Here is a 14,096-nt window from a genome sequence, read left to right on the forward strand (position 1 = left end):
AGTCAGGAAGCAGAGAGAGATGAGTGTTGGAGCTCAGCTCGCTTTCCCTTCTTTATTCCGCTCAGGACCTTAGTCCGTGGAAGGTGCCACCCATGCCCAGGGTGGATCTCCTCACCTCAGTTAGAGGTGAAGGAGAGGTGAGGACCAGAGCTAGGCTCCTAGGATCTACCCAGGAGCCCTCTCACAGACGCATCCAGAGGTCTGCGTAAGCTCCCTTTCCCAGCCAGCAGCAGGCTTTACATCTCCATTTTACGCTGGGCACTCGCCCTTTTAAGCAGCGAACAGTGGCCATGCTACAGCTAGATGCTTTCCTGTCTTACACTTTTTCCTCCAAACATTATTTAATACAGCCTCACTTTGGTTCTCAGGACATGGACAGAACGCTGCCAGTCTTTGCCAGAATGTGACACAAATGGCTCCTAGCCCAGTTCCTGCGAGGACCTGTGTTCCCCTCCAAGACCATGTGAAGCAGGTCTCCACTGCTGGTGTTTCTCTCTGAGTTCTGACTTCTGAACTCCCAGCAGGATGGGCCACTGAGCTCTGCTTGCATCCTTCTGTGGGTTTTCTAACGCAAAGCTCCAACTCCCCACTCCTACTGTGGACCACTTCTACCTTAGAGGGACAAGTGGTCAGGCTGACCACAGCGGTAGCTGTAACCCTACTTCCAGTTTCTGTTGGTTTTCTGCTTTTGTAGCAAAAATCACAATTTGAGAGGACAGCCCATTGTGTCCAGTTTCTGTTGGTTTTCTGCTTTTGTAGCAAAAATCACAATTTGAGAGGACAGCCCATTGTGTCCGGGAAGGCTTGGTGGTGAAGGCAGGAGTTAAATTAACATTGTGTCAGCCATCAGGACGCAGAGAGAGGTGAGCAGCTTCAGCACACTGGCTCCCCTTTAATTTACTCCTGGGCCAGGCCGTGGAATGGTGCTGCTCACATTCACAGCGGATCTTCTTGCTCCAGTTAACTCATGCAGACATGTCCAGATGTTTGTCTTTTTGACGTCTCTGGACCCTGTCAAGTTGACAGTCAGTCTTGAACCATCACAGACACAATTTTAAAGGCTTTATATGCTTTTAAAATCCCACAAATCAAACCCACTGTATATCTTGGAGGCACACAAGTGCTAGTTTGCTTCCAGTCTCAGCATAGTCTCTCAGAAGGGAAATGGGGTAAACATGGGGTCTGGACAATTTGCTTTTCTTTGTAACTTTATTTAAAAGTCAAATTATATAGCTGTAATATTCACACTCCAGAAATACAAAGAACTAGCGAGTCCACCCTAGTCATGAGGGTACAGTAAGCCTTATCACGGCGTTTGATATGTTGGGAAGAAATGACATTTGCAGTGGCAGTCAGGATAAGGAGGCCCAGAGGCTTGCTCCAAGGGATCTGTTTACTACAAGAGGCTGTCCCTCGGCCTGGCCAATTCCACAGTTCCCCGAGTACATGTAGTGCTGATAACAGTGGTAACACCATTTGGCCTTCACATTTTTAGTATCTCAGAAAAATCAGAGTTGCCTTTTTGTATCAGAGTCCTTTCTTGTTACAAAGCAAAGTCTTGGCATGTCGCCTTTTCTTGCTGAAAAGAAAAGAACCGGTGTGATGCCGATGCTTCTTGTGATGCCCTCCTGTGAGAGCCTCTTTCCTGACCTCTGAGCCAAAGCCTCACACTCTGCTTCTTAAGAAATAGAACACTCCTGAGGAAACACTTGGGGTGGGGGCACCTCTTACGTGCTGGAGGTGCCAGCGAGAGCCGTGTCATTTCTAGACCCTTGGGGATGGAAGGGGAGGAGGAGCCAAGTGGCAGAGGGGAACTGACCGGGGAGCAGGGAGCAGGTTAATAAGGTGAAAGCCGGAGATGTGCACTACAGAACTGGAAGGGAAGGAGAGAAGAGGACCAGAGATGGGGTCCCAGGGTCAGTGCCTTCTCCCCAGTGGTAGAGTGTGGAGCCAGTTAGACATTTACCTCTCCTTCTATGGGGAGGAGACTATAAGCAACTCCCTGTGCAATTTTCCTGAGGAAAAGGGGAGGCAAACATTCTTGCAGGATAGTTCCCCTCTGCCTGGGTCATAAGTACCGTTCTCTGTTCCTGTCGTGGTAAAAACACAGATGGAGACCATGAATTGGGTCAGAGTGTTTTGGGTAGAATAGCTATCTACAAACATGCTCAAGGAAGCAGCCTATTGCTGTAGCTGTCTGCCAGCTACGGCTCATACACATGCTAACACTGGTACAAAGGATTGCGGTGTGCTGTTCAGTTGAGCGTGGCTTTCTGAAGTCTGCCAGTTATTAACTATAATAATCTCGTTTATTCTTTAGGTTCTGCCCTGTGGTTAGCGGGCATGGTGATAAACATCCATTCGGACCACATCCTGAGGAATCTGAGAAAACCAGGGGAAACTGGATACAAAATACCCACGGGTAGGTGCAAAGTCGCTCTGCACGCTGCCAACCTGTTACGGTTTCTCCGCTCTGAAGGCTTTCAGTATGGGCCACAGTTAGGACAGTTCACTTAGGACCAGGTCTGGCTTCTGGGAAGACGATAAAGCAGTGGAGGGGGTGTGTGTTTGGAGAAGGGATGAGGATGACTTACAGGCTGCAGGATGCTCTGTCCAGCACTGCGATGGAATGGCTTTTTTCATAGAATCTCCCTCTTGGAAACTATATAAAATATTGGATAGGAGTGTTTGTTTGTTTGTTTGTTTGTTTGTTTGTTTTAAGAAAACCTTTTAAAAATACATTAGTTTGTTGCCAGGAAAAGCGGCCATCAGGAGACAAAATCTGAGTGTGTGCTGGAGCTCAAAGAAGACTGTGTGACTGTGTGTGTGACTGGTGCCCCTCTGGCTCACTTATAGCCCAGTTTCATGGCCCTTGGTCCATCTGAGAAACCTAAAGCTGTGCATGGGTTATGTTCCCTGTGGTCTTTCGTGCAGTGCATCCGCTGACCTGACTGCAAAGCTCCAGAGGCATCTGTTTTCAACCACAACCGCTTAGCCCTCACTGGTGCACCATGCCCAGAGGAAAGGATGTTCAAAAGTCGTGCACCCCATGAGGGACCTGAGAATAGAAACTCCTCCACTAACCTAGAGGACTGCATAGGGGCAGATTTTAACATGGAGATGATACTGATGCGTAAAGGGGTCAACAGCTAAGCACTGGGAAAGTAGACAGTAGTTTTTAAAGGCAAGACAGCATTGTGGGTGAACCCATTGTGGGTGGAAAAAGCACTTGAAGTTGATTAACAACAAAAATAAGATGTCCAAATTAATTAATTAAACCACACCAAATTTCAAATTACTCCCAACTCCCGAGAGAGTCAGAAAGCGGTAGAGCCATCCCCCAGAAGTTACAGACCTCTGATAGGCTGTTGTGTGACTTCCGAGGAGATAGGAGCAAGCACCTGTTCCCCCAAGGCAGGGTACCAATGGCAGACCAGAGAAAAGGTTCCACCTCAGTTTACTGGAGTGACCTAGTGGTTTGGTTAGTGTTGCATATGGGAGCATGAATGACTCAGAGGCAGCTGAGGCTCCCACAGCCCAGGTAATGAGTCACACAACCTGCATTGCTGGAGTTCCCTGCCTGACTTGCCCACAGAGAGTTTGACAGGTTAGTGAAGGAAGAAGAGCGCCGAGGGAAACAGTACTACATAGATGTGATGCAGGGTGAGCTCTGAGGGAAACAACACCACACAGATGTGATGCAGGGTGAGCTCTGAGGGAAACAACACCACACAGATGTGATGCAGGGTGAGCTCTGAGGGAAATAACACTATACAGATGTGATGCAGGCTGAGCTCTGAGGGAAGTAACACCATACAGATGTGATGCAGGGTGAGCTCTGAGGGAAATAACACTATACAGATGTGATGCAGGGTGAGCTCTGAGGGAAATAACACTATACAGATGTGATGCAGGGTGAGCTCTGAGGGAAGTAACACTATACAGATGTGATACAGGGTGATCTCTGAGGGAAACAACACTATACAGATGTGATGCAGGGTGAGCTCTGAGGGAAACAACACTATACAGATGTGATGCAGGATGAGCTCTGAGGGAAATAACACCACACAGATGTGATGCAGGCTGAGCTCTGAGGGAAATAACACTATACAGATGTGATGCAGGGTGATCTCTGAGGGAAACAACACTATACAGATGTGATGCAGGATGAGCTCTGAGGGAAATAACACCACACAGATGTGATGCAGGCTGAGCTCTGAGGGAAGTAACACTATACAGATGTGATGCAGGGTGAGCTCTGAGGGAAATAACACCACACAGATGTGATGCAGGATGAGCTCTGAGGGAAATAACACCACACAGATGTGATGCAGGCTGAGCTCTGAAGGATGGAAGAGGTGCTGCTGAGGTTCTGCATTCATGACAGCAGCCAACTGTAACTCTGCAAAGGATCCATCTCCTGGAGAGTACATGCACCTGCCTCTGGCCTCACATCCACATCTGCATGATAAACACCTGATTCCAGATATGGGGGACGAGGCATCAGATCCAGGGAACAGAATAGAAGGATGTATGAAGTGCACACACCATGGCAGTGACAGGTTCAAGAAACATCGCATCTAAAAGTTCTAGCATCTCTTTCATCCCCGAAGCCTGTTAAGGAGGAAGGACTTGTTTTTGGATGCAGATAGGAGGGGCTTGGGAGGTATGGCAGAATTTCATGGCTGGAACTGCGCACACTGGGCGTCAAGAAGGAGACAGATGGAGCTGAAATCAGGCCTGGCCTAGAAAAACTCGGAAGGCCCATCCACCTCAACTGCTCCCAAAATGGTGCCCGGAACTGAGGCCCAAAGGTGAGTCTACAGAGGACATGTCACAGTCACTGACACTCATATAATGCAGAGATGGCAGGACCCCAGGGGAGGGTCCTGCCTAGCCAGAGTGGCCACACAAAAGCTCAGAGGCCCGATGAGTGCAGCAGCCTGTCCAGCTCAGCACATGGCAGTAGAAATGCCACAAAAACTTGTACCCTTTTCTATTCAAAAAGATTTTTTTCCTTTTCATTCAAACTTCTCAGTGCGTATTCATGGCTGGCTTAGAGCTTGCCATGTACGTGAGGCTGGCCCCAAGCTCCCAGAGATCCCCCTGCCACTGCTTCCCGAGGGTTGGTGTCAAAGGCATGCGCCACCACACCCAGCTTCTTGCATTTCTTGATGCCAGTTGCATATTTACATCCTAAGCCAACATCACGAAACCTGAAGAACAGGAAAGGTGAAAGTCAGGACAGCTTTGTGGACACACCGCAGGGGAAACAACCTCGAAACCTGCCTCAACAGGAATGCCTCTCACTGAGCAGAGCAAGTTGCTGCTGACATCCCGATGGCTTTGGGGACAGAAATGAAGCCGGCTGCAGCACCAGCACCCATTGGCTGGATGGCAGCAGAGCTCTGCTCGCTCCAAGCCTGGTTCCCTGCCTGCTACAGGCAAAATGGCCTTAATCCTGCAGTGAGAAAAAACCACCTCCTTATCTGCAGTAGCACATCTCCCAGGGGCCTCCAGGGCCCTTAGAACAAGCTGAGCAGAGGTGCAAAGGCTAGTGTCTCCCAGACAACACATGCTACCAGCATGCAGAAAAAGCAAGGCGGGAACTGTGGGGCTAGGGCGGAATTCTCTTCTAACATTCACTTATAATCTTTTGAGTTAAGAGGCACACCAAGAACAACAAAAACGCCAGCAGAACAACCAACTGGGCTCACAGAAGGACGTGAAGCCGTGGAGACTGGCTTCCATGGTAGCTGCAGCAAGCAGAGCAGGGTGGGGCCCTGGGTGTGCCTATTGCAGGACACAGAACACACCCTGAAAACCAATTCAAGAAAGCCTTGCTGGGGAAGCTGCAGCCTCAAGCCTGCCTTTCAGAGGAGCTCAGCACACATGGAGGGAAACTGACAGAAAGCCATCGGCTGCCCTTGGAGAATCTGCTTAGTGGCTACTCAGATCCTGGACGGTGTTCCCAAGGGGGAAACACAGGTTTTTGCCCTAGAATCCATCAAAAATATCCTGTCAGCAGTTTTGAAGATCCAAGGCACAGGGTGGTACGTGTGACAGCTCTGAGTCTTAAACTGAGACTTACCCCCATGTTCTGCATCTTAAGAGGCTCTTCAAATGTGACACTAAGCAAGGTCACAGCTTCTCACTCACAGTGTCTGTGCTCAGTGACTGAGTCACACCCTGCAAAGTTGTTTACCAGAGCTGATGGTTAAACTGGTGTCACCACCGGCCAAGGCCAAGTGGGGCTGTTTGGCTGGTGGATGCAGAGTCAGGAGTTGACAAGGAGATAGGATCCCAGCTTGTCCGCACATGCAGGTGCAGCGGCCATGCAATCCTGACCAGGATAAAGGACAGGCACTGTGGGCTGTTGGGGACAGTGACAGTCCACTGCATTATTTTGTTCAATTAAGACATTTTAAAGAGAAGATAAAGGCTTGGTTGGCTAGTTAGCAGGCCCCAGGGTTCCGTGTGCCTCCATCTCTTCAGAACTGAGATTGCAAGAGTACATCCCCATGCTTGGCTTTTTATGTGGGTGGTGGGTATTAAAATCTAGCCCTTGTGCTTACAGGCAAGTGACGTGCTATCTGATCTGTCTTTACAGATTATAAAGTTAGCTTAGAGCAGGGTATTAGGCAATGCATTCATTTGTAATGTCTTATACACACTTGTCCTGTGCTGCCTTGTTATGTGGCATCCTTACGCTGCCTTGTATTAAAGGGACAGCACCTAGCAGAGTTATGCATGGGATTCTTAAATAGCTGTGTGCTTACCAGCCCATGCTGGATACCAAAGAGAAAGGTCACTTAGTGTCCTGTTGCAGCTTCCACCCCAGGTTGGGGTGGTGGGGCATTTGAAGGGAGGCTTGAGAGGTACCCACTTAAAGGATTCAGGCAATTTTTTTTCATTTTTCATTATTGTTACCATCATCATCATCATCATCATCATGTGGGCGTGTGTATGTGTATATGCAAGGGCGCACACATAACCACAGCACATGTATAGAGGTCAGAGGAGCTCACAGGAATCAGTTCTCCCCTGTCAACCTGTGGGTTCTGTGAGTTGAACTTGGGTCATCAAGGTTGGCCGCAAGCACCCTTACCTACCTTTGGCCACACTTCCACACGCTGGCCCTCCTTCGCATGCTAGTCCCAACCCTGAGGTTTCAGCCTTTCTCCTAGGCCCTATGTATACACTAAGTCCCTTTTCATACCACTAAGATACTTTGTTTCTCAAGAAGGACCTCACCTATTCTGTGCTGAGATAACAGTCATGTGTCACCATGTCTCCTTCTCTTTCTATGGGAGTGAGTCTGACAGTGTCATCCCAAGAAAGTGTCTGAAGCAACAAGTCATCCTCTACAACCCCCTGGGCTCGCTCCACAGATGTTTGTAGACAGCAATTCTTAGAAGCCCAGAACCTGAGGTGCACACATGCACGTGTGTGCATGCGTGCACATGCATACATGCACACACATAAGCACACATTAAAAACCCTAGAATTTGAAACTATAATTTTTAACCATGCCTTAGATCCCAGACCGTCTGAACTATCTCCCTTTCCCTCAGTGCTGTGTCCTTGTACAGCTCCAGGGACTTGGACCTGACTGGGACAGTGAGGGAATAAAAAAAAATGGCAGTCACACAGAAAACCTGGTGGCCCTGCAGGCCTCTGGAAGCTGATCGTGTTTATTATATTGTGTTGGGCTGAGAGCCGAGGTTACTGTATAGAGCCGATTCAGAGGCGGGGTGTGTGGTGTACGACTGGCTGAAGGAGGGAGGCTTAGCTGGTCTTGATAGAAGGTCCGTCCTCTCTGCAGGGAGCGGTCTTTAGGCTGTATCTGTGGGGAGAAAGCTGGGCAGCATATTCTTCCAGCACACCCTGTTAATGACCATACATGGACCAGAGAAAGGCTTTCCCATTCCTCTGAGCCCCACTCAGGAAAGGCGTTTTCATCCCTGTAGGACTGAGACCAGGTTCCTTGACTTGACCATGCCCATGTCAACACAAACATCCACTCAAGACTTCACACACTCAGGACTTCCTTGGCTCCCTATATCTTGGGCAAAGAGTTAACAGGTCCTGCTGTGGTGTGCCCTTGTACCCAATACTTGCTTCTGGACACATAGGCCAGGCATGGCTAAGCCAGACACTATGGAACGTACTCGCCACCCCTGAGATTTATAAACCCGCTGTGTTTGGGGCCTGGAAGGCTTGCCCTTCAGGCCTCCACTGTGCTATACCGGGCAGCTGTCGCTCTAGTGTTCTTCCACTTTCCAGGCATGGTGATGGTTACCCATCTCCCCGGGGTCACTAGGCATTGCCTCTTCCTATAGCTCATCCTGAGGGGTGGTCTCAAGTCTGCTCCTGCCTGAAGCATCTGACCTGTGTTCTCTGTCACAGCAGTCCCTTCTTTTCTGAAAACTGGATTCCTTCAGCTCCCCCAGGACCCTCCTGCACTTTGGTTGCAGAGGTTTTGTGGCCTGGGGGGGGAGGTGGTGAACACGTTTTTAAAATGAGTTCTACCCACAGTAGCCTAGAGTGGAACACGCCAGGGTTCTCCAGAGTCCCCTCAGCGGTTGCCCATCCAGCACTAAGTGCCTGGACACATTCTGTCACATCTCTTCCAATCTTTCTACTGACACACAGCCTGGCTGAGGTGCTCAGAGGGGAGTACATTTAACTTGCATATTTGAAAACACCTCACTTCAGAAGTTTTCTTTCGTTCATTCTCTGCCTCTTAGGTTCTCCTCCATAAAAACCTTCTTGGCAGCCTCCAAGACCTGACCTCCTTTTTCAAGAACAGCCTCTTCTAATGTATGCTGCTTTCCAAAATCTGCTGCAGAAAAGAGCTGTTTCCAACCTCTGCTTGCAGAGGGCAACAGCTACTCAGAATGGCTTTCTTTCACAGCAAAGCCTGCTTCTCAACCCGACTCCCTGCTATGATCAAATCATGCAATCCTTATCTGACCGATGCCTCCTTGGCCACTGCCCACCTTTCTTCTGACAGTCTCTCCACCAAGCCATCCCATTTCTTTCTTCTTTCTGCTTCCCACTCCTTTCCTCCCTGGCCAGCTGACCACTGGAGCCGCCATGCCCCTCCAAAGAGTAGACCGCTCAGAACCTGACTCCAGGGAGGTTGTACAGAAAACCAACCACTCCTCCAATATTCCCAATATTCCTTGTGTCGAAGGTAAAGTTTTACAGATCCCTGCCCCTAAATAAAGGCCTACACTATCTTACGTCCCTTGTCCCTGGCTTCTCATTTCACCTCATCAGCCTTCAGTTAGCGTTCTGCAAAGAGCTTTTTTCCAATATTGAATTTATGCTCTGCAGATAATTCCCAGCACCTGCCAGGTTTGTAATGGCCTGTCTCCTTTTTTCTCTCTTCATCTAGGAGGCTTATTTGAGTATGTATCTGCAGCCAACTATTTTGGAGAGTTGGTGGAATGGTGTGGTTTTGCGCTGGCCACCTGGTCCCTTCGGGGCGGAGTCTTTGCCCTGTTCACCTTCTGCGTGCTGTTCACCAGAGCGAAGCAGCATCATCAGTAAGTTTTAAAATATTTTTGCATTCTTAGTTTGTTCTCAGACTTTAGCATAACAACTTCCAGGCTAGACTTTCAGAATGCTGATATTAGTTTGAATTGCTAATGCCACCTGCACAAAAGGTGAGAGCCGAAGGGCAGGGCCCTCAGCTTTGGGGATTTCCCCCACCCGTGGGCATCCCCTGTGTACCGGTATCAGGGTGTCTTTACATGAAGAAGGGAGGACAGAAGTCATCCGAGAGCCAGGGAAGGTACCTGCATCACTATTCTATTGCTGAGAAGAGACACCGTGACCAAGGCAACCCATGTGAAAGAAGGCATTTAACTGAGAACTGGCTTACCATTTCAGAGATTTAGTCCACCATCTTCATTGCGGTGAGCACAGCGGGCAGGCATGATGCTGGGGCAATGGAGACCTACATCCTTACATCCTGATCTGGGGTGGGGGGTGGGCACGACTGGACTTGGTATGCGCCCAGCCAAGCTTGTAACAAGGCCACATCTCCTAATCCTTTCATAGCCCTACTTCCTGGTGACTACTCAACTATATGAGCCTCTGTGGGGTCATTCTTATTCACACCACCACAACCTTCTGAGAAAGGTATAAAAAAAAACAGGGCAAGGGCTGGAGAGATGGCTCAGAGGTTAAGAGCTCTGGCTGTTCTTCTAAAAGTCCAGAGTTCAGTTCCCAGAAGCCACATGGTGGCTCATAACCATCTGTAATGAGATCTAGTGCCCTCTTCTGGCATGCAGGCACACATGTGGGCAGAATACTGGGTATATATTAAATAGATCTTTAAAAAAAAAAAAAAGAAAAGAAAGAATGGAAGGAAGGAAAGAATGACAGACAGACAGACAGACATTATCAAATGTAATGTGCCAGAAGCACAGTGAGAAGAGAGAGCTGCTTGTTGTCTGTGTCCGTTAACCCAGCTGCAGAGAGAGTAAAGGTAGCAGCTTTGTCCCATTGCGATGGGAGAAGCGTGGAGTCTGTTCCGTGGAGTCTGGCTTGCGTATCTCATAGAGCTTCCTTTTCCTCCTCGTGACGGTGAGGTACCCACCTCTATGCCTTCCTGCTGTCTGACCTCACAGTGTGTACTGGGAACAAGCAGCAGCCACCACAGGAAGGATGCCTTTGCTTTCCTAGTCTACTTAGGCCCCTCTTGCTCCCCTTCCTTTCCCCACCTCAGATACCAACACTGGTTTCTGTCAGGGAATAGGGCGGTGACCGCTGTAGCTGTTTCATGCTGAGAAGGGGCAGAGTCTATGGGGGATGTGAGTCTAAAGAGAAAGAAGTCTTACGAGATGCTCTCCTAGGGCTGGGCCGGGTGACTGCGGTAAGAATCAGGAAGGCAGGGCATCTCGGGCTCTTTCTGCAGAACTATCTGTAGGAACAAAAGGCAGAAGGACAGGAAAGAAGAATGCTGGAGGCCACGTTAGCACATCCCAGAGGGTGGTGAGCCCTGGACCTGCTTCCAGGCATATTGGCAGCCATTGAGTGGCTAGAATTACAGTAACAGGGGTCCCCCAGGGGGAGAGATTGGGTTTTAATTGTGAGAGCCAGAGAGCATGGATCTCTCCCTCCCCACCCCCTCTTGTTTTTTGAGACAGGGTTTCTCTGTGTAGTCATGGCTGTCCTCTTCCTCCCTGAGTGCTGGGACCAAAGGCATGTGCCACTAAGCCCTGTTGGAGAGAAGAAATTTAATCACCATTTGATTATTAGGTTAAAACAATCGTGGACCTGTCTCTTGGCTTCACGTAAGTGCTGCAGTGTTGAACTGAGCCCAATATCCAAGAGGTATGATCCCTTTAATCCCTTAGAAAAGTGTGCCAGCCATCCTACCCCAGAGCTGTTCTTTCCTGCTGGGTGTTTAGGACTAGACAGGTGGCCAACATCGATCACTTTTATCTTTTAGTGTCTGAGATTGGGTTTTATTGCTGTGACCGCAGCAACTCATATAAAAGATAACATTTCATTGGGGCTGGCTTACAGATTCAGAGGCTTAGTGCATTATCATCATGGCGGGAAGCATGGCAGCGTGCAGGCAGACATGGTGCTGGAGAGGGAGCTGAGAGTTCTACATCTTGATGATCTGCAGGTGGCAGGAGGAGACTATGTAGCTTGATCACAGGAGACCTCAAAACCCATTCCCCACTGTGACGCTTCCTCCGACAAGGCCACACCTCCTAGTAGTGCCACTCCCTGTGAGCTTGTGGGAGTCATTTTCTTTCAAATCGCCACCGGCACCTTGCCCTGCGTCACTGGTCACTATCTCTCCCTCCTTTCAGCATGTACTGATGGGGCTGGCTGACTTCCATTGCTAAGCTTGCTGGTCTCTCTTTGTCTCCTCCATATCCTCCCCAGCCCCTAGTCAGCTGCCAAGACTACAGCTTACAGCCTGCCTGCCTGCCTTGTTATCTCGCAGACGCCAATAAAGCTGTCTTCCATCCTCCTCTTGATGCCATTTTAAATTTTTTTGATAAGGAGAGACCCTAATTTCCTGGCAACACAACGAATGTCTTGGGATTTCACTAGGAAGGCTTTCATTTGGAAAATGGAATTATTTATTTCCCATTCCTATACGGCTCATATTGAAATGTTGAGAGGGACTTTCTCAGTCCCTGTTCTATTGGAGAAAACTGCTTCACAACAGACTTGACCTCCACATTCTTCCCCTGATCCAGTTTTCAAAAGTATGAATGCTCATTTGTCTACTTAGAGCCAAGATGCTGGTTAGTTTTCCTATCAGATATTGCAGATGTAAAGAATAGCAGTGTGAGCGGCTGGAGAGATGGCTCAGTGGTTAAGAGCACTGTCTGCTCTTCCAAAGGTTCTAAGTTCAATTCCCAGCAACCACATGGTGGCTCAAAACCATCTATTCCATGGTCCTGAGCACAGGGAGCCTGGGGCTGAAATGGAACGAAATCTTGGTTCCTTGGCTCGTCCAGTGCCCTGTTGGACTAAGGAGTAGGAGCCTCTCTGCCTCCTCCCTGAAGCTGGTTCTGTCTAGCTCTGTGAACATGGTGCAGGAGCCTGGGTGAAGGAGAGCAGCTGCCGAGCAGACTCTGCAAATACTGCTCCTGGCTCATCTCAGAGCTGGTGTGCTTTTCCTAAAGGAAGAAGCTGGTGGGGGCAGGAGGTGGTGACAGGGCACTGAGCCATGGGTAAGTGTGGAGGCCCAGAACTTTGCCTAGTGACAGATTAGATTGTACTGGTTGCTCTTAGCTGACAGATTGGACATCCCCTTCCTGGTGGACAAGGGAACTCAAGCAGACAAAAGGCAACTCTGATCCAAGATTTCTCTCCCTCTCCTCCTCCATCTCACTGTAGATGGACAAACTAGCTCCAAGAATCCTCCCAAGTTACTACTTGGCTGCCTTCTCAAACACTGGCTAAAGTTAGACAAAAGGAACCCCAGTGTCCCCTGGAATGCTTTTAATGCAAGAGCTGGTGGGATTTGCCTGTATTCACATTGCTTTCTCATTAGCGGAGTCTAAAGACAACAGAAGATATTACAGACTTGTAAGCAGTTAGTGACACCAAATTAACCAGAATTTTGGGTCAGACAATGGTAAAGGTGGGTCCATTAGTCCACTTGCTTCTCCTTGATCAAAGCTACTTAACTGCAAAGACTTGTCAATTCCTGTTCCCAATGAGTGAATGACCCAAAAGATGATGAGAGTCACTTGGACAAATCCATTCCTGTTATAAAGAGGATAGGCACTGCGGGTCCAGGGAGTTGTACGGGACTCGATAGGAGTCTCCTGCTCACTGTCAGTGCTGGGTTCAGTTTTACAAGGAGCATGCGCCCTTTGTGTATCTGCTACTTACACTCATTCAAAACCAAAACCTTGGTTGTGTAGATCACTAAGACTGCCTTGTATTTTCTGTATGGTTTACTGGGGAGCTTATAAGCCTCATGTAACACTGTGCCTATAGGTAGTGTTAACTTACCGTGTAGCAGTGTTGCCCAGCACCGTCTCCTATGCCAAACAGCTGCCATGACGTGAGATGGAAAAACTTACAAAAGGTTATCGTGGCCAGGCTGTTTGATTGTTCATATAGTCATGTTGTTATGTATTACAACATGACTGGATGGAAAACCTGAGCATCTTACGAGGGTCTAAAGCAAGTTATATAAATGTGCTAAAAGTTTCACACTAACTTGACACAAGCTAAACTCATCTGAGAGGAGGGAACCTCAATTGAGGAACCGCCTCCATAGGCAGGCCTGCAAGGCATTTCCTTAACTAGTGATCAACCAGGGGGCGGGGCCAGCCCATGTGGAAGGGGGTGGGGATGCTATCCTTGAGCAGGTGGTCCTGCGTTCTATAAGAAAGCAGGCTGAGGAAGCCATGGCCTCTGCATCAGCTCCTGCCTCCAGGTTCCTGCCCTGTCTGATTTCCTTCGATGATAAACAGCGATGTGGAAGTGTAAGCCAAATAAGCCCTTTTCTTGCCATGTTGCTTTCGTCATGATGTTTCATAACAGCAACAGTAACGCTGACCTAAGACAGTAAGTTTTGCAAAAGGTTGAAGTTCAAT

The 14,096-nt window shown here is 48.8% G+C and overlaps 1 protein-coding gene across 1 annotated transcript in view; it reads left to right on the forward strand.

Moving 5' to 3' along the window:
• SRD5A1 (steroid 5 alpha-reductase 1) overlaps nt 1–14,096 on the forward strand; it is a 36,038-nt gene that overhangs the window by 15,723 nt on the left and 6,219 nt on the right. Inside the window, exons 3-4 of the mRNA XM_084782838.1 lie at nt 2,321–2,422; nt 9,404–9,554. Coding sequence (XP_084638964.1) covers nt 2,321–2,422; nt 9,404–9,554 — 253 coding nt within the window. The remainder of the gene's footprint in view (nt 1–2,320; nt 2,423–9,403; nt 9,555–14,096) is intronic.

The sequence above is a fragment of the Acomys minous genome (genome assembly GCF_964271855.1).
Source record: "Acomys minous genome assembly, chromosome: 5".
In the NCBI taxonomy this organism is placed as follows: domain Eukaryota; kingdom Metazoa; phylum Chordata; class Mammalia; order Rodentia; family Muridae; genus Acomys; species Acomys minous.